At 42.8% G+C, this 26863-nt stretch overlaps 1 protein-coding gene across 1 annotated transcript in view; it reads right to left on the bottom strand.

Moving 5' to 3' along the window:
* Nucleotides 1-26863, bottom strand: part of PLCXD2 (phosphatidylinositol specific phospholipase C X domain containing 2) — a 48460-nt gene that overhangs the window by 16041 nt on the left and 5556 nt on the right. Inside the window, exon 2 of the mRNA XM_072722680.1 lies at nt 3910-4370. Coding sequence (XP_072578781.1) covers nt 3910-4370 — 461 coding nt within the window. The remainder of the gene's footprint in view (nt 1-3909; nt 4371-26863) is intronic.

Genomic DNA, 26863 nt, shown 5'->3' with positions numbered 1-26863 from the left:
ATAATCCCCCAGGCACCCGAGCAGGAGGGCTCTGCATGTGCGTCCGGTTCCCAGTGAATCGAGCCCGCGACCCAGGTGCCCAACTGCTGCTGCGGGCCCCGAGCCCGGGTGCCCGGGTGCGGCGGGCTGGATGCACCCAACAGGCTAACAGTTGCTGTTTCTAAGGGTGTTGAGTCCCGTCTGACTGCCTGCTAATGATGCCGTGGTAAACACGGGTGTTAATGAGGTTAATCGCTGGCTCATAGTAAGCAGATTGCCGGGGAGATTGGGAGGACTTCCTGCTGGCGGTGTAATCAGCCAGGTGGAAAGCTGGGGTCTCCCGCACCCAAGAGGGAGGCAACCTGTCCTGTGCAAGGGACCGGGAGAGGGGGGAGGCTGCGGGGGCCTCCCCTGTCCGGGCCTCTTCAGAGCTGCCTGGCTCGCAAGCAGTGTCAGTGCTGTTCCCTTTGCTGCCTTAGAGAAGGTACAAAAAGGACAAATTGCACAACAGGGGCTTTCTGCCTTTTCTCAAGAGCCTTCATGAACAATCCGATCCTAAGGGTTATAGGGACAATTTTGGTTGACAGGAGGAGGTTAGTCTAGCAAACCGATTGTTTGTTGTTTGTGGATTTCAAGGGGCAGTAACTCTTGCCCGAGGGCCCACGTTTTGCATGTGCCTCCCTACCTTGCTCTGCTGTATTTTTCTCTGACACGCTCTCCCCTTCCAGCTCAGCAATTTATGTCCAGTTTTTCTTCAGAGACTCAGATTTGAAATCTAACTTCTCTTGAAAATTACTCCTTGATTAACCTCCTCTTATTCTGATGGGTCCTTTCCTGGAGGCCCTTCGACTAGAGATCGAAGCCATGCACTATTTTTCAATCAATTGCTTACAAACCCCTTCCTTCATATAGTACAGTTGAGGCGGTTTTATCTTGCAATTGTGTATCGGTTGTTTTGTATTTTATGAGTGTTATGTACTCTTACCTTCTCATCAAGATCCTAAATACTGCCAAACCGTAGATTTAGTCTTCTAATTCATGGTACCTCAAAACCCATAGCCACGATGTACACCTATCAGTGAGCTGTGATGTAACTGTTACGTTGAGTAAATGAAATTTGACTGAATGGTGGTATATGAAGCTGTAGTGATAAAATACTCAGGGGGTTACAAGCAAAGCAGCTCATTACATAATGAATATTTAAAGTTTAGCCCCCAGCAGGTTGTGGATCACTGATGACTGTGAGGTCTCTGTTTAGCTTTTTAAGGAGAGACATGGAGGGGACAACTCTGGGAAAGCAAGAAAAGCAGGGAAATCCTAGAATTCAAATGAATGACACCTACCCTTTTCCTGACAGGTCATCACAATCTTTTAATAAATTTAGGAGTAGTTGTAGCTGGAAGACACACACAGATTAGCCCCTACTTAAAAATATGGATAGCTCATCACTCTGCTGCTGGAAGTTCACTGTCCACCCTCGTCATTATCTCTGAAAATACCTGTTACTCCTGCAGACTTCCAAACAATTTTGTAGGCAACATGGCAGTCCACCCAGGACACTATCTGCGTGCAAAATTATAAAGCTATAATTATATTAGCTATATTTATAAATTTATATTTATAAAATTATAAAGCTATATCTGATTGTCAAGCTTAGTTGCACTCAAATTTAATCTTATTTAATCCCAAATTCAAAAGCCCACTTACAGGTCTCTAGCCCATTACTCCATTCAGCGAGCCCTCAGAGACCCTCTGATAATAGGGGCTCATGAATAAGGAGGAGGTGTTTTATTAGCGTAATCTATGATCCTAGTTGTGAAAACCCCAAGATGAGGGGACAGCCGTGGAATAGCATCAGAAGCTGTGGGAACTCAGGGGAGCCAAACAGCCTATGACTCAATCTAGGCTCTGGCCAGTCACTAGCGATGATCTCTCAGGCAAGCTGCTACTTTCTCTGTGCCTCAGTTTACTCACTGTAAAATGAGGATAATAACAGAACACCTATCTCCTAGTGTTGTGGAGAGGACTAAATATGCTAATCCTTGTACCTAACACAGCATAAAGGCTCAGTAAATGTTAGCTGATAAGGTGATGTTGGTATTACTATTATCTCATACTGTAAGAGAGACTCCACTAAGACAAAAAAACCTCTCCAAATTAGACCTGTGAGTCTGAAAAGATAACCTGGGCTTAGGGGCAAGGGTGTGATAAATATTTGGTAAAATGTCATTTACAAAGTTTTAGTGAGGAGTAGTGGCTTAGATAAATTTTAACAGAGACTGAGAGTTAACTCATTAGCCTTTATGGAGTGAAAGGCATTAGCCCTTTTATAAGTGTGCAAAACCACCTGGTGTTTCCAATCACTCAGGCCAAACCTGGGAGTCATCCTTGAAGCCAGTTTCTTTTGCACCCCAAATCCCATCCACTGGAAAACCCCGTTGGCTCTACCTTCTGACAGATTCCAAATCTGACCACTTCCCACTAGTGCTCTCCTCATGGGTTCCCCTCCTTTCCCTGCCCTCCTACCCCTGGTTTCTTCCTAGCAGCCACAAAGATCCCATTAAAATGTCATTCAGGACACAGCACCCTGTACTCCAAACCCTCTCAGAACCTTCCTCCCTCAGAGTGAAAGCCTGAGTCTCTACCTCATCACCCATTATTTCTCACCTCCTCTCGCTGCTCTGCTCTCCAGGCCCATGGCCTCTGCTTCTCCTCAAAGGTGTCAGGCACTGGCTGGTTTCTCTGCTGGGAAAGCTCTTCTCCCGCAACAGTCACATGATTAACTCCCTCAAAAGTCTATCCTGATCAACTTATTTAAAATTGAGACCAACCCTCCAATCCACAGAACGCTGGTTCCTCCTAACTACACCTGCCTTTCTGTTTTCATTATTTATATCACTTTCTAGCATTTTATGTAATGTATTTATTATGGCAATTATCTATTACCTGTTTCCTTACAACCTGAATGAAAGCTCTATGAAGGCAAGGATCTTTATTTTATTTACTAACTTATCCCAAGTGCCTGGACTGGTGCTTGGCACACACTGTTCAATGAATATTTGCAAATGAAAAATCTTTAGTTGATTTTTAATTAAAAGCTCTTCTCTAACTTCAAAAATAGCTGCCTCTTTAAGGTGCTTTGGTTCATGTACCTATGAGTAGTGACCAACTATAAATGAAAGGGAATTGCTTTTTTTTTTTTTAAAGAGAGTCTAAACTGGAGGCTGACCTTTCCTGAAGCTCCCCTGTCCCACAGCCTGTCATCCCATGGGATCAGAGCAGCATCTCTCTGAGGCTCACATTCCTTTTCTTGGGTATGTCCCTCAAGGCCTAGGTTTGGAGCTCTGCTAAGCTACTGGACCTGGGAAGGCTCTCCACCTGTTGGGCTCTTTCTTCACTCTCTCCCCACCAGGACCCCAAATCTGTGAAGACAGCCTTTTAAAATGTTAACACTTCTGAGCTGAATCATTTATGTGAATTTGTCAGGTAAAGCAGGAATTATCTGACATGGAGTTAGTTCAAGGCAGGATGGACCTGCCTATCTCCAGGGGAACTCGGAACCAGAAAAAGGTTCTATGGGAGGGGAAAAAAAATGGTAATCACCAATTGGTGCAACTTCAGGAAGTTGCCTTGAGCTGCTTCTCAGGCCATTCAAAGTCAATCTAGATGCTTCACACAGGCTGCCAACACATTGTAAATATTTGGCAGGTGTTAATCCCACTTCACCAGTGCCCAGGAACTAGTGTACATACCTTAGAGTCTTTGAAGCTATCCAAGAGCCCAGGAACCAGTGTGTATATGTTTAATACTCCAAATAATCTTTGCCTTCTAGCCTAAGAGCCCTGGGGTGGGCTGCCTTCCAGCTGGTGATACAGAAGAGGCAGAAAGTGTTATGCTTTTGCCCTGACAAGCGGGTCTGTTTCCTCTTACCTGGCACTTCTTCTCCCACAGGGCTTGCAGGGTCATGCTCTCCACACTGCAGGCTGAGCACAGCTTGTTTCCAAAGGCCTCCTGGATCCGGAGAATCAGGCGTTTGTGGTGGGCCTCATCCATGGCGTAGAAGTGGTTGAAATCCAGAAAGACAATTTCTTGGGGGTGCTGGGTGAGAAATGAGTCAATCTCCATCAGGCCATCCCAGACCTTGATGCCAAAAAGTCCGTGAATGAAGTAGATCTCCTGGTCGGCATCCCCGGGCTTGGAAGACACACGCAGGTCAAAGTAGCGGATCCCAGCTTCCAGCTGTTCTCGGAAAGTCAGGTTCTGCGTCACAGACCACTTCTTCATTAGCTTCTTCACCAAGGAGATCCTGGCGAGGCGTTTGATGGCTGGGGTCTGGTCAGGCCCCACAGGGGACTTCTCATCTACCCAGTAGCTGAACGAATCGTGGGAGCCTGTGCCAGGCAACAAAGGGGGAGGAAAGCAACTGAGACTGGAGCTGGGAAAAAGAAGCCTACCGATGAGGAAGCAACAAAAATTAGCAAGTACACCCACTAGCAAAGGCACCCACAAAAATGTAAATGCATATTTGCAAAAATTTTCAAGCTTGCCCGACGATAAATAAACACAAATAAAAGCAACGTGGTCTTATTAGCAGCTTCAGAAGCCTGGACTACAGCTATAATTCTCACATATTACTAGTGGAAGGTACGTTAATAAATATCCTTTTGGAGAGCTACTTAGAAATGTGTTTCAAAAGAGGAGTTTTAAAATATTCATACCACTTGATCTAGGAATTTCATTTCAGGGAAGCTCTTCTGAGGAAATAAATTAATGGCTGGAAAACAAAGATGTTTGCTAAAGAATCTTCATAACAAGACAAACTAGAGGTTGTATAAGCATCTCTTAGGGAAGACTGCGTGATGCCTGCATACTCGCTTTATTTGCGGGGTCAGTGAAACAAAAAGGGAAGCCCTGCACCTATTCAATAATTCTGGGACAGGCATTTACATTCTAGGAAAGGCAGCATTAAACAAACAAATTATAAAACCCAACTGCTATTATGTATAGTATTTTTTGTCTCCTATTGTACATACTATTTTACTATTGTGAAAGCCTGAGTCAGTAGGAATGATTTCTTGACAAGTCAGGTAATCATTTTTAAGATTTTTTTTTAAGATTTATTTATTTATTCATGAGAGACAGAGAGAGAGAGACAGAGAGAGAGAGCGAGAGAGAGAGAGAGAGAGAGAGAGAGAGAGAGAGAGCAGAGACACAGGCAGAGGGAGAAGCAGGCTCCAAAGCCCCATGCAGGGAGCCTGATGTGGGACTCGATCCCAGGACCCCAGGATCACGCCCTGGGCTGAAGGCTAAACCGCTGAGCTACCCAGGGATCCCCGTTTTTAAAATTTTAAAATCATTTTAAGCTCAACACAGCTTACTTATATGGCCTTCTTTTTGGACATATATCTTAATAAGCCAATTCTGCTATTAAATGGTCAAAGGTGTGTCCCTCTCCTTTGCCTGAAAAAAAAGAGGGTAGTTATCCTCCCAGACAGTGAGATGATCTTATTGTTATTATATCCAAGTGACCACGATAGACACAGTTCTAACTATGGTGAGAAAATATTTCAGGAGTAACTTGAGGTGAAAAGGATGTTTAACAAATATCTTTCATTGGTCATTGGCTTCTATTTGGCAGCAGCCGTTATTCCATGGTTAGTTAGCTCTGTGACTGGCTGACACTGGGGATTCCGCATAGGTGGCTGCACTTGGCAGGCAACTGCCCTTGTTCTGACCCTACCAACTTTGTTCTTAATCACTACCACCCATATTAGAATCAAAATTTTTAATTCACATTGGCTGGCTGGTTGTTATCAGTTATTCTTTTGGCTAAGTTTTAAATACCTATTATTTCCATTGTCTTTAAAATAAATCAATCTGGGATGGCTTTACCATTTTATCTTCTTGGAAATGAAGCAAAAAGAAGTAAAAAAAAAAAAAAGGCGACCAGCAACATTTTATTTGTCTCTAGAACATGGAGGATGCTCAGTAATTAAGAAAAAGCATATTTATTAATCCTTAGGCAATGTCAATTCTGCGAGAAAATTACTAGCATATTTCACGTAAAAAAAAAAATTGCCATTACTAATAGAAATGTGGAGCAAGTCTCCCTGGATTTTCCGTATTGGTTGTCTCTGTTAATGAGACTCACAGGATACTTGCCTAATGCTCTGTTTCCTTTGGCTTGTACAGAAACAGGAAATCTTTATACCTCCTCATTGAGAGATTTATTATGAATACATTATACATCGATGGTGAACAGCCAGTTCTCTCTTTTTAAATTATACTAGCAGCCCAGCTGTTCAGGATTGAGTGTGTGATAGGGTGCGAGGTGCACGCTGAACTTCATTCTTCCCTGGGTCTCAGGGAATAGCCATTATCCAGGCATGGAAAGAGACAAAGCCCCTCTGGTATTCTCTTGTTGGTGCTGAGCCCAGTCTCATCTCCAGAGGGAGATGTGCTAACAACCTCCAATGCTCTTCTTGGTGCCCGAGGGTTGTGCAGCAATGTGACAGCGATGGGGCCCCAGGGACATACATGGTGCCCAGGCCAACCCCAGAAGAGGGAGGGTGTGCACATTCCCTAGGAACACTCAGTCTCATCTCTTTGTTCCTTATTCTAGTTCCTCTCTTTCCTTCTGACATCCTATGCCCAGTGCCACCCCCTCCAGTCCCCTTGATGGGAAAGGACAGGGCAACGGAGCAGATTGTTTGCAGAATGTTTTGCAGCACGGTCCTAGCCAGGCCTACCTAGAGCAGTCAAAGCCAGCCATCTATCAGTATGTTTGTTTTTCTATTCTTTTTTTTTTAAAGATTTTATTTTGTTTATTTATTCATGAGAGACAGAGAGAGGGAAAGGGAAGCAGAGACACAGGCAGAGGGAGAAGCAGAGGGAGAAGCAGGCTCCAAGCAGGAAGCCCGATGCGGGACTCGATCCAGGACTCCAGGATCACGACCTGAGCTGAAGGCAGTGCTAAACCGCTGAGCCACCCAGGCTGCCCTATTATTCTACTTTATTTTTTTTTTTTCTGGGATGCTTTTGCTTCCTACAGAGTAAGTGAAGTAACATTCAGGCATTAACTACTTCTTTTTCAAAACATGGGATAAAAATATCCTCCCCTCTTCTGCACATAGACTAATTACAAATTTTCCAATCTGCTAATAATACTTATAAAAAGAAAATCCTAATCCTATAGATTTATGCTATGCACTGTTTTTCAATTGATTGCTTACAAACCCCTTTCTTCATACAGTACATCTGAGGCAGTTTTATCTTGCAATTGTATATTGGTTGTTTTGTATTCTTGAAGAGTTAGATACTCTCTTTTCAAAAACATCAGTGCCCAAGACCCCATCCAGACCCACAGACTCAGAATCTCTCTGGCGTGGGAGTTGAGACTGGAAAACTTGAAAAGCTCCCAGATGATCCTCTTGGGCACTCAGGTTTGATACCTGCTGCCATAAATAGAAGATTATCCTTTCTCAACAAGGTCTCTAACTTCTGGGATCACCTTCTCTGGTTGGTCTTCTGGTATTTTCAAATCTTCAAATTACACTCTGGTCACTGCCTTTCCCATATCTTGGCAGAAGGTTTCTTCACCATTCCTTTCATTCCAGGAACTCATGCTTCCTGCCTTTTGACCAGCTGAATAACCGTTACTTGTTTGTGATGAAGAAAAATATTGGGAGAACTTACTTTCCTTATCATGCTTTCTAGTAAGTGAATAAATTAGGTTAGTTTAAGGTTAATAAGGGCCCTCAAGATATGGGATGGGTCACAGAGTTCTGAATAAAGTCATTGGGGCACAGCAAAATCACAAGGAAAGAGATTTGAATGGGAAGAGGTCAGCAAGATGTGTGTTCAATGTTTTTTCTTCTACATAGCATTAGATGACAAGATTATCGAAGAGACCAGGTATACAAGAAAATGAGCTGGCCTTCTGAGGACCAGTGACAACCAGTTTGCTCTTTATCTCGAACACCAGCTGCTACTTGATTCTTTCTGAGGTTTGTTATTTGGGAACTAGTCGATCTCAAGTGAGCACACAGCGGTTTTTAGCTACAGCATTTTCATTACCTATTTCTTGCAATTTGGAGGAGTAGCCTTTTTTTTTTTTCCTGAACTCACTTAATTAAAAAAGAATTTAAAGCAAGCTTCTTGGGAACTTGGTCTCTAAATAAAACAGGAAATTCAAACCACACAGCCTGAAATGAACATTTCATTAAAACACAGTGGCATTTCAGATTATATGGTGACACACTTGCAGCCATGGGGGGACGCCTGAGACAAGATTTGAGTAATAGGAGAAACAGAAACTCCGTATCACACCTCTGGGGGGCACTGGGGAAGTGGGGATGGTGACCCCATGTCGAAGAACTTCTGATCTCACATGTTTAAGAAAATCTCTTCCCCAAGCCCCTCCTTAGATACTACCCTGCCTTTGGTGACGCCTTCTAACTTTGAAGCTCATTGGCCCCCTCCAAGCTGGTTCACTAAAACCCACATCCCCACCCCATATTCACTCATACACCATTCACTGTTTCCCCTGCCTCTAGGCTATGCATTCTCTATGGGGTGACACTGCCCCCAGGGACAGAAATTAGTTCTTGGGGGGAAAAAAGGAAATTGGTTCTTGGGGATGAAAAAAACCCTGCTCTTTTTATGTATTATATATATATATATATATATATATATATATATATATCTTCAACGGATATACAGTATAACCTAGTATTAAAATATCATTGTGTGTGGAGGGAGGGTACATGGTGAACAGGATAGAAATGGCTAAAAATACTCCTTAGTGATAAAAAACAAAATGCTGAGAAATATCACTCTAGATTGAACTTCCCAGGGGTCAAATGGCCCTCTGGCTCTCTGGCCCTGCAACTCTTTTTCTTTTTTCCCTGTTTCGAGTTTTTATTTAGATTCCAGTTAGTTAACATGCAGTGTAAAATTAATTACAGGTGTACAATATAGTGATTCAACACTTATATATAGTGCCCAGTGCTCATCATTACAAGTGTCCTCCTCAATCCATATCACTATTTACCTCATCTTCCCACCCACCTGCACCTCTTTTTATCCTTTTTTTTTTTTTTAAGATTTTACTTACTTATTTGAGAGAGCACAGGTACGAGAACAAAAGCGGGGTGGGTGGGGGGTGGGTAGGGAGAGAGCATCTTTTTATCCTTGACTGGCATGTTTCTCAATGCCTTCAGCAACTGCTTCTCACTGGACACCCATCTATAAGTTGTTCCAGTACTGGAAGGTTCTCATCCCTGCTACCAAAATACTAATGAGTTGGGAACCAACTCAATTCCCTTCTTCCAGTTATCTTTTAAATATTCCCCCTAGGCATCTTAGCTCCAAGAAGTCATTTCTCTGCCTTCTCAGCCCCAAAGGACCAGACTTGATGCTTACAAGATGTCAATTTAACAAGGAGAATGCTGAGGCTTGAGACCTAACTTAATAAATTACCACTGTGCTGAGTCAGTTACATGGAGAGTTCCCACAGTGGGTAGGAGAATGGGCTCTGGTGCCAGGCTGCCCAAGTTCATAATCCTGGCTCTATTGCTTACTACCCATGTGACTGCATTGCTGTGCCTCAGTTTCCTCATTTGTAAAATGAAGATAATAACATTACCAACATCAATGGTTCATGGTTAAGGCTAACTGATTAACTCAGGTAAGCACCTAGAAGAGTCCCTGGCCAACAGAGTGAACTCAAACATATCAACACTATTATTATTTCACTATTAAGGAATTTGTGTCATCTTCCATTTGGATGACATTATCTGGTTTTTAAATAATGTCGTGAAACCTCATTAAAGTTATATATTCAGGGATCTGCCTTGGAAGTTGAATAGAAAAAATGAAATGAGAAGTTCAATTGGTTTATTTTAGGTTACACCCAGAACCAACATCAAAAAGAGGAAGTTCAGATCACAGTATTACAGTTTAAGTGCAAACTGACAATAAACATAAAATAATAAATTATCTCTAGTCTGCTCCTATGTCAGTAACTCAATAAATAAATACACTGACTACCCAATTTAAAAGCACATGAGAGAACGTTCCAAGGATATTCTTGAACTTTCTATTTTTAATAGAATTGCATGCCCTCGAAAGATTTCTATACAAAAACAGTTATAGAAAAACATATCCCACCTTTCTCTTAAAACATGTTAGCCAATTTTTTTGGAGAGCAAAAGCCTATATAGCCCATTATTTGAACTGGAAAAAACAGCCATCCTTTCCCAACCCATTTCACAAATATCACTAAAACACTCAAACACCTATATAACCATCTAAGAAAAGACTCTTTCCATAATATAAAGTCCAAATACCAGAATCAACAACACTTAAAGAAGTTTTCCTGTATTTTCTCACACATTTGAAACCATCAATGCATAGTTCCTAGGGACACAGGCACGACCAAATTGGTGTTAGTTTGCCTCTCTTAACACGCTTTATCACCTCCTATTTTTCTTCGTATGTATGCGTTTTTCAGGCCTCTTGGGTTCACTTATTTTATTTACCGGCTTTTCACTTTTTTAGAAGACATTCTCACTCACTAACATGGGAAGTTGAGAGCACGAACACATAACTCAGGCCTGCTGGGAGAGCCATTGAGCTACAGATATAACACATTGTCTATCTTCTCGCCTGGACATACCTGAAACTTAAAGGTGTTTCTAGCCCACATGACTGAATTCACTATTTCTGAGATTTCTGACTAGGGAATTTCAGGTAAAACAAATTTACAAGTTGTTATAGCAAATGTTTAGATACTGAGCCTTCGTAGTGGACTTATTACAGGGGCATTTTGGAACTAATTTCTCTCAGTTATCAAAACATTTATGTGTATATTTGTGTATATATGTTGACACTAAAACTGGCCCGTCTGAGATGAAATCCAGAGAAAATTCTTATTCAGGAGGAAAAAAAATGCCATGCTTCATTGACTTGGAAAAGTATATTTAAAAGAATTGAAAAAAAACCCCACAATTTGATAAGAAGTATGTTTACTATTATCAATAGAGAGCTTCAAATAGATATAATAATTATATCACAAAATTTCTTTTAAAGATTATTATTATCTTGAGCTCATTTTTTAAGGAGCCCTCTAAACTCCATGTAAACTCCAGATTTTTATGTGGACTTGATCATATTATTTCTACAAACACCTAAAACAGTCTGGTTCACTGCAAGCTCGCTCTTAAAACACATACTGAATGTGTATGCATTGGCTATTAGGAATAGTCTGAGTGTTCAATTAGGGCTTGTCTATTTGATCTCAGTTTGAATTTTGAGTCACATGATTTATAATTTACATATTCTTTCCCTGATTATTAGCTTATACCCTGTCATGTGAGGCCAGAGTAATGCAGGCAGCTTGCAAGAAAACAGACTGCAGCCATCCTGCCAGTTACCCACTGGAGCTGATGCTGCATAAAATGGCATTGAATGTCAAGTTTATTCTTCCAAATTAATGTAAAATACAGACAGCCAAAAATGTTCAGGGCAAGTTAAGAAGATCTTAGTTGCAATGAAGACTCCTCCCCATCTAAAAATCAACAAAAGGATATTAAAGGTACTCAAAAACAAAGACCACAACCTTGCTTCCACTCCATCTTAATAGAGCTAGGTCATTCATATGCTCCGAAGGTTTCTCGGCAGGAATATAGGCTCCACGAGATCCAAAGACGTGCAAATAGCAGAGGAGAAGCAGTATCATACTTTATAAAGAGAAAAGATGTTGGGCATTTAAGCCAAAGAAAGAGACTAATTTTCTCCCATCTTCTAAGGAGGAAAGGAAAAGAGAACAGATCTGAAATGGAACTGGGATCAGCAATGGGGAGGAGGCCCAGATGAACAATAGCTCCTCTTGATACTGTTTGCCCATCTTTGAGTTTTGGAGATGAGAGCCTGGTGACTTGTTAAGCCATTTGTAAGGGCTGAATTTTTCTGAGAAAATAACAGGATTTACGGGATCCCTGGGTGGCTCAGCGGGTTGGAGCCTGCCTTTGGCTCAGGGTGAGATCCTGGAGTCCCGGGCTTGAGTCCCACATCAGGCTCCCTGCATGGAGCCTGCTTCTGCTCTCTCTCTCTCTCTTTGTGTCTCTCATGAATAAATAAATAAAGTCTTTAAAATAAAATAAAATTCTTAATAAAAAATATTTAAAAAAAAAGAAAAGAAGAGGATTTTATGCCTTGATTTACCTGGAGCCCAGATGGCTCCATCTTCACAGAATTTCTTTTAAAAATAAACTTCCAACAATATTACCTAGAAAATGAGCTGAAAGTGAGGTTTAGGCCCTCAAACACATATCTCACTGTAAGTGTTTACATTTTAGTGAACCTGTGATTTCTAAGAAATTAAAAAAAGTTTCGAATGTACTAACTCAAAGGTACTCAAAAGCATTCCCACTCAAGATCATTTGGTAAAAGACTGGATATTTTTCTAAGGTTTGGAGAGACCACTACTTAATTTTAGAAATGGTTAAAAGTACACCTTGATGTGCATATGGAACTTATCAGCAAGGCCAAGTTTAGGAAGATGAGCTATTTAGGAACTACTCACTCCCTTTGCACCACATCCACTCTCAGACTCAGATGGTGACAAGGAATAAGAGGGACACCTCTGACCCTACAGAGATCACTGTCTCATTTAGTCTCCATCCAGATCCCCTATTGTTCAGCTCTAACTTTCCATGGAAGCCACTTTATCTCCTTCTGTGGCATCTTCCTGACTCATGACAGGCAGCTCAGCCAGGACTGTGGGCTTCCAGGGACAGCCAAGTGGAGGAGTGCACCAGCAGAGCAGGAGCTAAAGGGACCAGTCCACAGGGACATTGGATAAACTGCATATTTGGCGCCAGTTGATACAGGTTTTCACCAGTGATTTCTTACAAAATAGGCAAGATGTTAAAAAAAAAAAAAGCCTTTTTAATGCACATAGTAAACTCTTTATCTTGAATATGAACATGTGATAGAAAAAAAATCCTTTTTAATACACAGTCTCTTCTAAGCAGAGTGAATCTTGGTAACTGTGGTATCTTTTGTTTGCTATGCACAGCTGAAATATTCATCTTCAGCACTAATGGCTTTGGACACGCTTGAAGCAGTATTAAACGGGGGTGGGGTGTGCAAGCTTGGAGTCGGAAGCTTGGAGCCACCCGGAGTGCTCTGCAGAGGACAGGGAGAGAAGGGTGGGAGTCACAGGGGAAAGAAAGAGGGAATAACAGGGGCCGTAGAGCTGAGGAGAGACCCACGGGGAGGAAAGAAACCCAATGTGGAGTTTTTAAGGGTGTGGGTCTTGCTTCTACATTTCTATCTAAATCACAAATCAATATGGTCCAAGTGACAGTGTAGGGGTGCCACAGTATTACCCTGTCTGAAGCAAAGGGCATCTCAGCCCAGCCTGCTCCCAGGCCCCATCAGGGAGAGCAGGGCTCTGGACTGTCCCTCTTTGCCTCCCATCTCGAGGGCACCTGCACCAGACGCTGCAGGCCAGGGCACACCGGGCTGGGGAGCAGGGTGGTGCCACATGAGAAGGGGGAGCTGGAAAAGTATGAGAGGAGGCTTTTCTCCGATTGAGATGGACTTCAAAAAGATCCCTTTATGGGGGCACTGGGTGGGGCAGAGGGTTAAGTGCCGGACTCTTGGTTTAGGCTAAGGTTGTGATCTCCGGGTTGTGATCTCAGGGTCCTGAGATCGAGCCCTGAGTCCAGCTCTGCAATGAGCGCAGTCTGCTTGTTTCCCTTGCCCTCTGCCTCTCCCCCATACTCGCTCTGTTTCCCTCTCTCTCTTTCCCTCTAAGATAAATTAATTAAAAAAAGAAAAATCTTTTTTACCTTTCTGAAAAATCTTTTTCTTAGTATGCTGGAATTCAAACATATTAAGCACCAATAAGCAAGATGCATAGATTTTAGGGTGACTCTGAGGAGAAAAACAACATATAAAGTAACAAAAGCACAACATAGAAAAGGACATAAACGCTACTGCGGTGCCTATTGTTCAGTTAATCCACACAAATGGGAGACTCTCAAGTGTGAGGCCAGGAATGTCTTTTCATTAGCTGACTGAAGATTTTATGACCACAAAGAGTGTCCAGCTCAAGCTCGACATTGCCCAAAACGGCACTGCAATTGTGCAGAGTGCAGTGTCCTGCAGCCCATGCATCACTGCTGTAGGTGTGGCTGGGCGTGCTGTTCCCCGCTGAGCAGGTGCTCCTGGGCTTCATGGCTTCCATTCTGCTCCTCCACAGCCATAGGTGAGCTTGATGAACTTGCCATAAATAATAAATGCCTTGGCTTCATATGCTGCGTTTGCCTTATTTTAAAGGCAGCATTTTCCCAGAAAGGATGAGCGACCCCAGGGGCGAGGCTGGCAAACTCTGGGCAGCCTTTTATCTGTTCTTGCAGCCCGATAATCTATGTAAACTTCCCAGTGATAATGGTATCTAGAATAAGCATTTAGAGTACAGAATCCAGCCCAATCTTTCTTTTCCTTTTCTCCAGTGATGTAAAGGCAAAAGGATCGAGGCCCAGGTGATGTGATCCTTCACCCCGCCACCTTCCAGGCTCCCACATTCTTGGACGGTCTCCCTCAGTTCTCCAATAAGCCAGTGGAAGATCCAGACAGAACTGCCGACTCTGCATTTCCACTAACATTTAAAGGTCAAGGTTCCTTGTGTTGTACATAATGCTATCTCTCTCCCACGGGTATGAGAAGGATGGCTGTGAGAATTACTGTGAGAATTACCTTTGCTCACTGGGGCAAAAGGGCTTGATTTACTGCAATTCTGCTCACCACTTATGCTGAGATAGCTTGTTTCGTCAAATAAAGAGTTAAGGCAAATTAAAACCAAAGGATGAATTCATCCAGCTATGGTTTTTCACCTCTGCTCTTATTGATTTTAATATGTTTACCCTCTCAATAAATGAAGACTTCTAAAAGAACCGGATCAATGACATAAATAAGGATCCGGTTTTCAAACTTTTTTTTTTTTTTTTTCATAGCAGAGACTTTTTCTTTGATTGCTGGACCCTGGGTGCTCTGAAAGAAATTCCATCTCTGGGAAAGCCACTTGGCTGAGCTCCATTTAAATTTCCCTGTCTGAAGGAAGAATTTATTTTGGAGGAATCACATATTTAGTACGTACTTCTTTACAAATTATCTCTCTTCTCTCTCTGCTTCCCCCACCCCCCCAAGCTCATGGGAACCTCTTTATCCAAGAGCTAAAAGCATCCCAAAGACATTCTGTTGACCTTCCGGGCATCTGCATTCCATTCCTTCATCATGAACTCACTGGGGATCCCTGGTGGGGGCTCACATCTGAAAATAACAGCAGCTTCCATTTACCCAGTGTTTATTGTGTACCCAATGTTCAGCTGGGCACCTTGCTTACATGATCTCATTTGCAACTGGCTCAGGGTTACATAGATCTCCAGTGGCCAGGGACAAAAATCCGGGCCTGTCAGACCAGAATCCACAAAAAGCTGCTCTAGGGATATATTGTTGCTTCTAATACCCTTAATGATGAAACAGGTCAAATGCAATGTGTATTTACTTCCTAAAACATGTTTGTTTTTAGAGCTAAATGCCTGCCCTCATCCCAATGCAGGAGATTGATGGAAAGATTAATGTTATATTGTGTAAAGACACGAATAATTTCTATATAGGGACACACGAGGGCACTCTAACCTCCTCTCAGTTGAGGAAACATTTTCTTCGTAGTTCCTCAGCTCAGAGCCTTGAATCCCAGTGCTGGTTCTGCTCTGATTACTTGTGTGAACTTAGATTGTAAATTCACACTGGAGGTCGGTTGCTCCATTTACAGATTTAGGAAAGGGGGGGTGAAATGAGCCTCTCACTTAGGATCTCTTCTACCTTAACAACTGGACGATTCCAACTTACTAACAGTTCATTAAAGGGATTTATGACCCTGTTTTAACAAGGATTATTAGTCATTGCAAAGAAACAAGATCCGTTTCTTTCATACTTACTATACTTAAGCAGAAAATGTGCTTATAAATTTAACTCACCATATTTGCAAAAAGCAAATCCATCTAGGCCCGAGGGTGGTCTTTTATTTATCTTTGGCTCATCTGAGAATTTCGTGAAACTGCTGGAGAAGTTCTTCACACAGGTTCAGGTTCTCTTTTTCTCAAGGGCCACCTTATGGTTAGCTTGCTGTATTATCTGCACGTTAACTGAACGCACTAGCCAGTAGCTTGCTTCTAGTTTAGCATTTATTTATGTGACAGCTCCCTTCACTCCACCCGCTGGTGTCTGATTGCTTTGTGGGACAGTTTCATGCAATTTATTATGGGGACTTTGAAAAAAACACCTTCATAGTCACCTTGCTTGGTTGAAATTTTTCACAGGTCAGGGTTATTTTAAGATTTATTTGACAAGCTGCAGAAGGGTGGAGATCCAGGGAAGCTCCTCGGCTAGGTCCCCTCAAGAACAACAGTTTTTTTTCCTCTCTTTCCTATAAATGAAGGACTAAGCCATGTACTCCGACAGAGGAAAGGGAAAAAGGAGGAGGGAAAAGCCTACAGGTAGCAGTCTAAATTGCACGAAATGACAGGTTTAAAGGGAATTTGGACATTACACACAGCAGGGACAGTGAATGAAAACACACCCCACTCTGAAAGATGAGTGTCCTGACAAGCTTACACACCAGCTAAAAGCCTCTGCTGATCTTTAGGTATCAAGGCAGAAAGATCTTTTCTCTGCTGGAACCTCGCTGGGCGATTACTACACAGACCACTTAAACCACTGGGCTGCTTCTGTTCTGAGTCAATAAAAAGCCTCCTAGATGTTTGGTCTTGAAAAAAAAAAAAAAGTGACTTATTCAGCCGGAACAGGTTATTGGGCAGTGTTTCAAACACAACCATCCTCATGGGTGCTCAGGCATTAGAGTCCTGGCGTGGAAGCAAATGCCTCAGATGAAAAGAAAAGTACTCTCTATTATAGCCAACAAAAGGAACTGAAGTCGCAGCCCAACACTGGTCCATCTCCAACTCTATAGGTGTCTCTTATTCAGGTGCACCTACATGAATTTGGCAAGACCTAGTTCTTACAGCCTAGTATTGTTATCAGGACTTATGCTGCAATTTGCTTAACTTCTCTGTACTTCAGTTTCTTCATCTGTAAAACGGAGATCACCGTATTTATATCACTGGGTTGTAAAGCTTAACCAGGCAGGTTTACATAAATCAAGTAGAGCAATATCAGCCACCACATAAATGTTTGATAAGTGTTATGTGAGAAATCTTTTTCCATTATTCTGATTATTTTATTTTTATTTCATAAAGCCTTGGGACACCTTAAGAGAACCTTGCAACGCACTTATAAGATTTTGTCCTACCCGAGGCACTGTGACTTTCTCTATGTCCTACTTTCTTCTTAAATTAGCTAGAAACATCTGCTCTTTATGCTTAAATTCTTTGTAGATATTTCAAGAGTTCACGTTTCTCTCTTTGGCTCCCTCCCTTTTTTGCACAAGATCCTTATTCTGAACCAGACACTGAGTATACAGAGGTGACCAAACACTGCTGGGTGCAGTGGAAAGCCAGGTAAACAGTCCCCATGGCATATAATATGTCCCCTAACGGAGGCGTGCACAGAAGGGGTACTGAGCTGTTTCTTGCAGGGTGGGCCAAGTGAAGTGGGGGCTGTTGGGAGGGAGGCCATGACGGTAGAGGAAAGAACATATGCGCAAAGACTAGACTCATAAAGAGAGACCACATATTTTCTTCCAGAGTTTTCTTTGGCCTCCAAATTGTCACTGGCTCCCTACAGTCTATGAGCTAAAGCATGAGGTGCTCTGCACCACATTGAAAACCTCTCTCAATCTGCCCTAAGTCCATCTGCCCAGTCCTTTTCCACTGCTTCTTCCTGTCACTTGTACAGGGAGCCATGCCAGCTCTTGCTCTCCCATCTCGGATTTCATCCATCTGGTTCCCTGTGCCTGGAATGCCCCCCTCCCCACATCACAATCCTACCCCTCCTCCACCGGCTCCCAGGTGTCCTTCCAGGACAGCTGTCCTTTCACCCCCATCTGCAAGTAACTGCCCCTCTTTCCCAGGTCCCTAGCGCAGTTTCCTTGTTTCTTTACTGTGGCATTCACCACCTTCTGCTTTGATTTGCTTTATTTGAACCTTAGTATCTCTCCTACAAGATTACAAACTAGGGGCACCTGGGTGGCTCCATGGTTGGCGCATCTGCCTTTGGCTCAGGTCGTGATCCTGGGGTCCTGGAATCAAGTTTCGCATCGGGCTCCCTGCAGGGAGTCTGCTTCTCCATCTGCCTATGTCTCTGCCTCTCTCTGTGTGTCTCTCATGAATAAATAAATAAAATCTTAAACAAAAAAAGATTACAAACAACATCTCCTTACATTTTTAAAGATTTCCTTTAGTATATAGTATGGTGCTTGGTATATATCAGGTGATCAAAAAGGATTGTGAATAATCATAATATCTCTATATCCAAAATTTATGCTTGTTTTGTGCTAAACAATATTCTAAGCACAATGCATGTGTCATCTCATTCAATTCTTAAACAACTTGCTGTATAGTAAAGAATTTGACCTTGCCCAAGGACACAGCTGGTCTTTTCCCTTGGCGGTCATCTCTGAAACCTTAGGAATAATTTGCCAGATAAGAGTATCTTTGTTTACCTGAGGACTTTGGGGGCACATTAGAAAGTCTAAGGATGAGATTTATGATGGTGGCTTTGAGTCATGTGGATATATGCTTGCCCCTGGAGGGGCTGGATACTGAGGTCAGTCACGTGGAGTTGCTGCCGCATATCAATACCAGGACAGTAGCACTGTCCACAGCTCCACGAGGCAGACAGCTGGAAGCTTCACATCTGCAACTCTCCTGATCTCTGCTTTGTATACCTCTTCACTTGGCCAATTCTAGCCTGTGGCTTTTAAAGTATTTTTTTTTATTTTATTTATTCATGAGACACACACACACACACACACACACACACACACAGAGAGAGGCAGAGAGAGGCAGGCTCCATGCAGGGAGCCTGATTAAAGATTTTTTTATTTTATTTATTCATGAGAGACACACACACACACACACACACACACACGCAGAGAGAGAGAGAGAGAGAGAGAGAGTGAGGCAGAGACACAGGCAGAGGGAGAAGCAGGCTCCATGCAGGGAGCCCTATGTGGGACTCGATCCCCTGGGCTGAAGGTGGCGCTAAACCTCTGAGCCACCCGGGCTGCCCCTAACCTGTAGCCTTTAGCTGTGATAAACAGTAACTGTGAGTATAAGAGCCTTCAGTGAGTCCTGTCGGTCCTTCCAGCAAATTATCTAGTAAAACTAAGGGTGAGCTTGAGGACCCCAACACTGGCAATTGGTGTCAGAGTGGGGGCATATTTATAGACTGTGTTTCCTCTAACCTTGTGCTTGGGACAACGCTACTATAATTATCTCCATTTTACAGATGAGAAAACGAAGAGACAGAGAGGTTACACTCTTTATTCAAGGTCACCATAACTAGTAATTAGGATTTGATACTAGGTATCTAAAACAGAACCCACACTGTGAACTACTTCTCTATACTGTTTCTCACAGGTGTAAAAATTAAAAATAGAGATGAGGTCAAAAGTTTTAAGAACAGTCATAAAAATGAACATGTGTCTTTAAATGATGGAAATGTTAAGGGCAGATTTTGTAGAAAACATCTTGTGTTATGGATCAGGTATTTCATCTCTATGAATATTACAATAAATGGGATATGAACAGACTGTAAATTTAAGTTAAGTCTGTGGCCTGAGCTAAGAACATACTCATTTGCAAGGTTACATATAAGAAGTGGGCCTTCTGGTTATAGAATGCAGCAAAAGATCTGCTTAAAAGTACAGAAAACTCTCGCAAGCCTCACAGAAAACAGACTCATTGTTATTTGCCTTTTTGTTTTGATTACCTATATGTGACTCAGGTCACAAATCATCTGTCTGTGAGCTCAGCTGACTCCACCAAGATTTAACTACTTTTCACTTTGTGCTTCCACGGCCTCTTATTCACACTTGATGAACATGGGATACCTTGGGGCAATTATCTCCGTATCTGCCACTGACACCTGACTGTGAGTTTTCGAGGGTGGGAACATGCCTAATCACACCCGTGTCCCTAGAGTTCCTGAGTTTCTGGCACATAGTAAGCACTGAATACATACAAATAGAATAAATGCAAGCATCATTGCTTGAATAAAAACAGGTGTTTTGAGAGTTGCCTACGCAGGTAAGCCTAGGTCCTTTGATCCTTTCTCAAACTTCTCTTTGGTCAATGCACCTGCTTTAAACAGGCGGAGTTCACTGTCTGCACGTCCTCATTCTCAGCACCTGTATAGCCCCAGTTCCATTTATCTCCATCTGTCCTTCTAGCTTGAGTTATTTGGGTCAACGAAGAGGAATATGTCAGAAAACACACAGGACAGAAATAAACCAGAAAGGATGACCAAAGAAGCAGCTACACTAAAACATCGCATTGAACAATTTAAAAGGAAAAGTCCCAGACAGCAGATTTCCTATAACTCATGCCTGTGTAAATTATTTTCTAATTAACATCTCCTTGGGGTCTCCCATTTCACAAACCTGAGTTAGGTTCTTGGGAAGAATGTAGCATTCGTTAGAGAATGTGACTCTGTGCTGACAAATGCAGAAAGGCTGAGGCACCTTTAGGATGTACAGCATCTAGCCAATGAGTCCAGGGCTTGAGATTTGGGGACCAGTTGGCAGATTCCCAAACCAAAGAGTAATGTCTTTATTTATTTATTTTAAAATTTTTATTTATTTATTCATGAGAGACAGGGAGAGAGGCAGAGACCCAGGCAGAGGGAGAAGCAGGCTCCATGATGGGAGCCCGATGTGGGACTCGATCCCAGGACCTGGGGTCATGCCCTGAGCTGAATGAAGGCAGACGCTCAACAACTGAGGCACCCAGGCGTCCCAATAGTAACGTCTTTAAATCCTGTCAGCCCAAAGGGATAAACTTCACCTGTCTGACTGGGGTATTTTCCATTGGGCATGTGGGAGAGTATTAATAATAAACCATCAAACTGCCCACAAAATCTGAGAGGGCCGTGTGGCCATTTTAATTTTGAATCAGGTGCCTACTGAATTTGGAATTATTCACAATGTGACAGTCACTGGGTAAGGTACAACGCTGGAAAGTAGAGGATGCTGGTGAGTGAAGAGGCATCCCACTGTCTGAGGATCCACATTAGCCTGGGAATCCAGAGAGTTATTATCTGGTTTACCCCCCACCTGGCTGGATGGGCTAGACAGGTGGAGTAAATCACAGCTTTCCATGGTGCTTCTCAGACCTGGAATGTTGTCAAATGAGTTATTTATGTGTAAACCAAATACAAGCAGAGCTTCTCTTGTTCAAGGTCTGCCCCAACAGTCCCCACCTGTTGCCTGGAGAAGGGCACCAAGTCTCATCCAGGCTCTGAGGGGCACCATGAGAATTCCACTGCCCTAGATATTCTCCGAATTGGCCCCAACATCCTAGGATTTATGTGACTCAAAGGGGTTTAAATTCCATATATGGGAGGCATTTTAAAGACCTCTACAGATGCATGGTATCTATTCTCTTTTGAAAGACTTTCTCTTCCTCAAATGTCCGGTAGACTCTGATCCCCATCCCAAAGTAAGAGATTGCAGAGGTAATTTATTCATAAGAAATTCTTTCTCTATTTTGCTAAGCATCCCTCTCCTTTGTCTTGAACAGACGACATCATTTCTGGTAAAGCAACACCTCTCAAAAGGCACTTGGTCATCCCCCCAACCCCTGCCCCGATAAGACTTCTTAGTTCCAAGATAATCATGTTTTCTTTAACAGCTTCTCAGTTTTTAACACAAAAATGAGAATAACCCAAAGGTTTAGAGGAAAACATTCAGGGTAGAGGAAAAAGCTATATTAAATTAAATATTCTACAACAAAATTCTCCTGCTTTTATTAAGCTTTCTGGTATAACCCAAGATGTGAGTGAAATAAATGGTATTTGCCTGGTAAAGTTACTAAATGTTTCCATTTCACAGCTGATTTGTGCTGTAGTGCACAGAGCTAACCTCAACTCCCACCCCCAAGCTGCCAATACGGTTGAAGAAATCATTAAACAAGACGCGATAGGATTCATGCAGAATAAGCTAACAACAGATGAGCTTCTGAGGGTCTCTTATCTGGGACTAGAAATTCTGGATAGAGTTCCTGAACAAAGTAAAATTTTAGTTGAAATCTAAAGAAAAAAAAGTATGATAAGAAGAAAGACACTAACTTCAAACTCAAATCATCATATATTGGATATAATAGCTGTGGGTGAGGGTAGGGGATTGGGCAAATTGTCAAAAGACTGAGCTCTGAAATAATTTCCACTAGGCACTGTCTGTGCCCTTCTCCCAATTCTGATGTCCCACAGGTACCTCAAACTCAGGGTGCCCCAGCTTCCCTCCACCACCCCTACCCTGCTGCTTCTCCTGTATCCCTATTCTCACTCTCTGATTAATTGCCAAGTCCTGACGATACTTCCTCCGATCGCTTTTCTGGGTCTTCTCTCTCCCTTCGTCCACACTGTCACTCTCCTCCTCGGGCCAGCATCCCCTCCCATGTGGATGGCCTCATCAACAACCTAACCAGTCCAGCTGGCAACAGACCTCCCAGTTCCAATATACTTCATGGACCGTAGCCAGAGTGGTCTTTCCAAAGCATAGTGCTGACTTTGTCATTCACCTGCTTAACATCCTTCCCACCACTGCTGAGGTGAAGCTAAATGACTTTAACATGGCTTATTAGACCTCCCTGGGTCATGCCACTCACTCTTTGCCCCTCTCCTCCCTCCAACCTAGAGTACAACTACTGTGAGCATATCGGCTTGTTAAGTGGGCCATTCTCTCTTCGAGGTCTTCACCCATGTTATTTCCTCTCCTAGAACGCTCTCATCCTTCCCATTGCAGTTTATTCATCACTTCCTCTAGGAGGTATCTCTGGACACCCAAGTCTTGTTAAAGATGCCAGTGCCATATGCTTCTTCCAGCAGAAACTTCTACCTCCCCAATCATCCTACACAGTATATTGTGTTATAACCACTTGATTTGTTTTTTTAAGAACAGTTACTCATCACACGCAATATAACTTGATTAAATGTCCATTTTTCTAGGGCACCCGGGTGGCTCATTCGGTTATGTGTCTATCTTCAGCTCAGGTCACGATCTCGAGGTCCTGGGATGGAGCCCCACATTGGGCTTCCTGCTCAGCAGGGAGTCTGCTTATCCCTCTGACCCTCCCCCCACTTGCGTGCTCTGTCAAATAAATTAATAAAATCTTTTTTTAAAAAGTCCATTTCTCCAACTAGATTGTAAGCTCTTGAAAGGTGCGAACTGTGTGTAATGATCATCACCGAATCACCAGTGTCTAGGAGAGGGCCTGGCATATGAGAGGAAATCAATATATATGTATTAAATAGAAATGAAAGAAGTAGCAAGTTTCTTATATCACTCCTCAGCATTCCTTTTTTTAAAAAATATTTTATTTATTTGCCAGAGAGAGAATGGTAGGCAGAAGGAGAGGGAGAAGCAGACTCTCCACTGAGCAAGGCGCCTGATGCAGGCAGGACCCTGGGATCACGACCTGAGTAGAAGGCAGATGCTTAACTGATAGAGCCACCCAGGCACCCACCTCTCAGCATTCCTAATAACTGATATGCCATTTTGTTTCTCTTCACCCTTATGCAGTTATCTGGGGGCTTTTCACTCATTCCTGATCAAGTCATTTCAATGGTTGCTTTTTTGCCCTGGGATGATGTTTAAAGTTTAATCTTAGCATGACACAGAAGACTCATTAGCCTAATTTTTCAGCCTCATCTCTGTTCCTTTGTTTAAATGAAATCTAAGTTCTGACCACGCCAGACTGCTTGGGTTTCTTCAAGGTCACCCAGATCTCTTGCTCCTTGGTACCTCTGCATTGTGACAACCTTCCCTCTACCTGTTAACACCTGGCTATTTTCTATGTGCTCTTTATGATTCAATCCAAGGCTCATTTCCTCTTGAAAGCCCAATCTACCAGGCTTCCTGCCTCGTCCCAGTAATGGAATCGGGAGTTGGCTTTCTGAGTGTTATAGTACCCTATGTATTCTTCTCCATAGTGTTTGAATTTTAGCTTTCTTCTCTTGTAACTTTGAGTTCAGGTCATTGTCCTGGCAGGAGGTACCCATTATATGAGCACTGTGTGTCAATTTGGCAGAAAAAAATTACAGGTGCTTGTTGACTCCTTTTGCTATACGTAATGAAAACCAAAAGAAGCAAAAGTTCAGGAAGGAGGGATGCTGTCTTCACCTTCATCTCTTTGACCTTTTTTCCATCTGGTTTCAATTATATTTTATAAGAATATTGCTTTCAGCACATAAGCCTTCAAATCATACATGTTCATAAAATATTCATCTCAGTCTAACAGAGTCTAGGAATCGTTCAGTTCCACCATTCCTGCAGACTGCTGCGCACTCCAAGACATTAGCATTACAGGGTCCAAACGCTTCCTATTTCTTTTATTTTGATATTTGTAGGTCTGTACGGTGAAAAAAAGTAGTGACAAAATGTTCTCTGGAAAAAGATAATACCTTACAACCAACAGTTCTGGAAAAATTGGAAATTAAAAAAAAAACACACCTGTTATTCTTTTAGAAAATTCTAGCTGCTTAGTAGACTATGAATCCAAGACCGCTGATACTTCATAATTAGCACAACCTACACATCCCCTTAGAGCAGTGCTGGCCTCTGTGGCCAAACCCACGTTATCCTGGAGCTACTAGAGACCTACTAATGTAATCCTCCCAGGTACTGTTTGATTCTTATGGGAGCTCAGCAATATAATCCAAATTCCCGGAGCTGTGAGAAGCGGAGCCTCACTCAGCCAGGCGTGTAACTGCTCAAATCAGCACCGTCACAGTTCTCCTCTACCTCTGTATGGTTCTTGACGTGTGTTCAAATCCTTTCACGCACACAAACACACCCACCTACTACAATGTCTATAAATAATCCCTCCTCTGCAGGCCTGGTTTGAAAACTCTAATTAGGGTTACTCAGCATTTGTAAAGAGGTTCAAGCTTTTCCCAAAGGCAAAGCATTTCACTAACAGTTACTTATCCCTGCCTGGATTTAGCTCTCAGGAGCTAGGGGGAGACTGGAACCAACCTGTCTCCTGGTGGGGATGGGGGTGGGGGTGAGGGGGTAGTCAGCTCAAATCTGTGATAGAAGCCAACTGTCAGCTTCAGAGGCACATCTGAAAGAGCAGCATGCAGGGGAAGGTGGCAGGCTCCTAGGATTTGAGATGTCCTTAGGCATGTTTTGCAAAATCTTTATCAAGAGAAAACAGCAACAGGCATGAGAATCTGAGCTCTTCTGAGGTCATAGCTCAGTGTGTGTGCTCTGGGCAATGGGTAATATGTGTATGTTAGTGTGTGTGTTGGGGGCCATGTGTATGTTGCCAAGGATTGTGAGCCTATTCCAACGGCTGGGGAAAGAGTTATAAGGTATGTGTAAAGATCTATTCAAAGGAAAGTATTTTGGAACATCCCTACTCTTGAGCTGGGAACGAGACTGGGTTAAGAGGGCGAGCGATAGGGAAATGAGCAGAGGAGGAGCAAAGTTAACAGTATGCCCCTGTCACAGAGAGTTGCACTTTTCCCAAAGGCTTTGGATGGTTGGAGGTGACAGGGTTTGACAGCTGAATTTGGGATGGGGGACACAGTAAGGAGCTAAGGAGGATTTTCTGGCTCCCATCATCAGCTGCCCTCATGCTGCACTTAAGCCTTCCTTGGGACCCACATTCTGGGCAACCTGCCATGTATCCTCCCTTAACTGGAAGTCCCCTTGAGGGGGTGACCATTCAGGTTATCCTGATCTGATCAGAGAACACTGAGCCACATAGCTTAACTGGAAGGTCATCTCCCTAACTGGACTGTAAATTACCTGAGGGTATGCATTGATCTTATACTTCTTTTTGGTTGTCCAGTCCAGGTGCAGGTTTTTAATAAATCCATCATAATTAATTTTAATGACACATTATTTTGTGACAGGAACTCTTCTAAGCCTGCTATATGAATTAATTTATTTAATTGTTACACTAACTAAATGGTGTAGTGCCATTACTATCTCTGTTTTACAGAGAAAGACTATAACACAGAGAAGTAAATTTGCCCAAGGTCACAGTCTTGAGGCAAAGAGATGAAGTTCAAATCCAGGCAGAGTGGCTCTCGCATTAATGCTCTAAACCAATCCATGGTTTGTTCTGCTTCCTGCAGACACATGGGATCCCTGAATTTCTTGTGGCTTTTGCATGATTGGGGGGCACCAGTGGGGAAGTCTAAGGAAGTGATGAGCCTCCTTAAAAAAGACCTACTGATAAGAACACCAAAGTCATAGCTTCTTTTTATTCCTCACCATGGCCACCCAGAGGAAAAATGAAAAACACCAAAAACATACTCCCACTTAAGATTCTATTTTGGTTCCAGAAGACTGTTTTTTCTTGATTGGGTCAGCCCTGGTAGACTCCACTTGATCCTTGGTTTTCCACAGCCTCAAATCCTCTAGGAGAATGGGTTTCTATATAGGGCCAATTCATGGCTCATGCTATCTGCAAAGTGGAGCCTTTGACTTCTTGTTCCACAATGTATGTTACGCCCTTTTGGGTCTCCAAATCTCTTTTAGAGGCACCAGACCTAATAAAACTTCCAACAGCAGGATTTGAGTCATGATCCCTTCATCCTGCCCCCGTCGTAACCTCATTGTCCACATGTCACACATGTAGGAAGTGAGAAGATCTACAGAACTCACGAAGCGGTCAAAGGC

The sequence above is a fragment of the Vulpes vulpes genome, chromosome 1, assembly GCF_048418805.1.
Source record: "Vulpes vulpes isolate BD-2025 chromosome 1, VulVul3, whole genome shotgun sequence".
Lineage (NCBI taxonomy): Eukaryota > Metazoa > Chordata > Mammalia > Carnivora > Canidae > Vulpes > Vulpes vulpes.
Note: the sequence above shows the minus strand (reverse complement) of the source record. Positions and strands in the feature narration are given on the sequence as shown.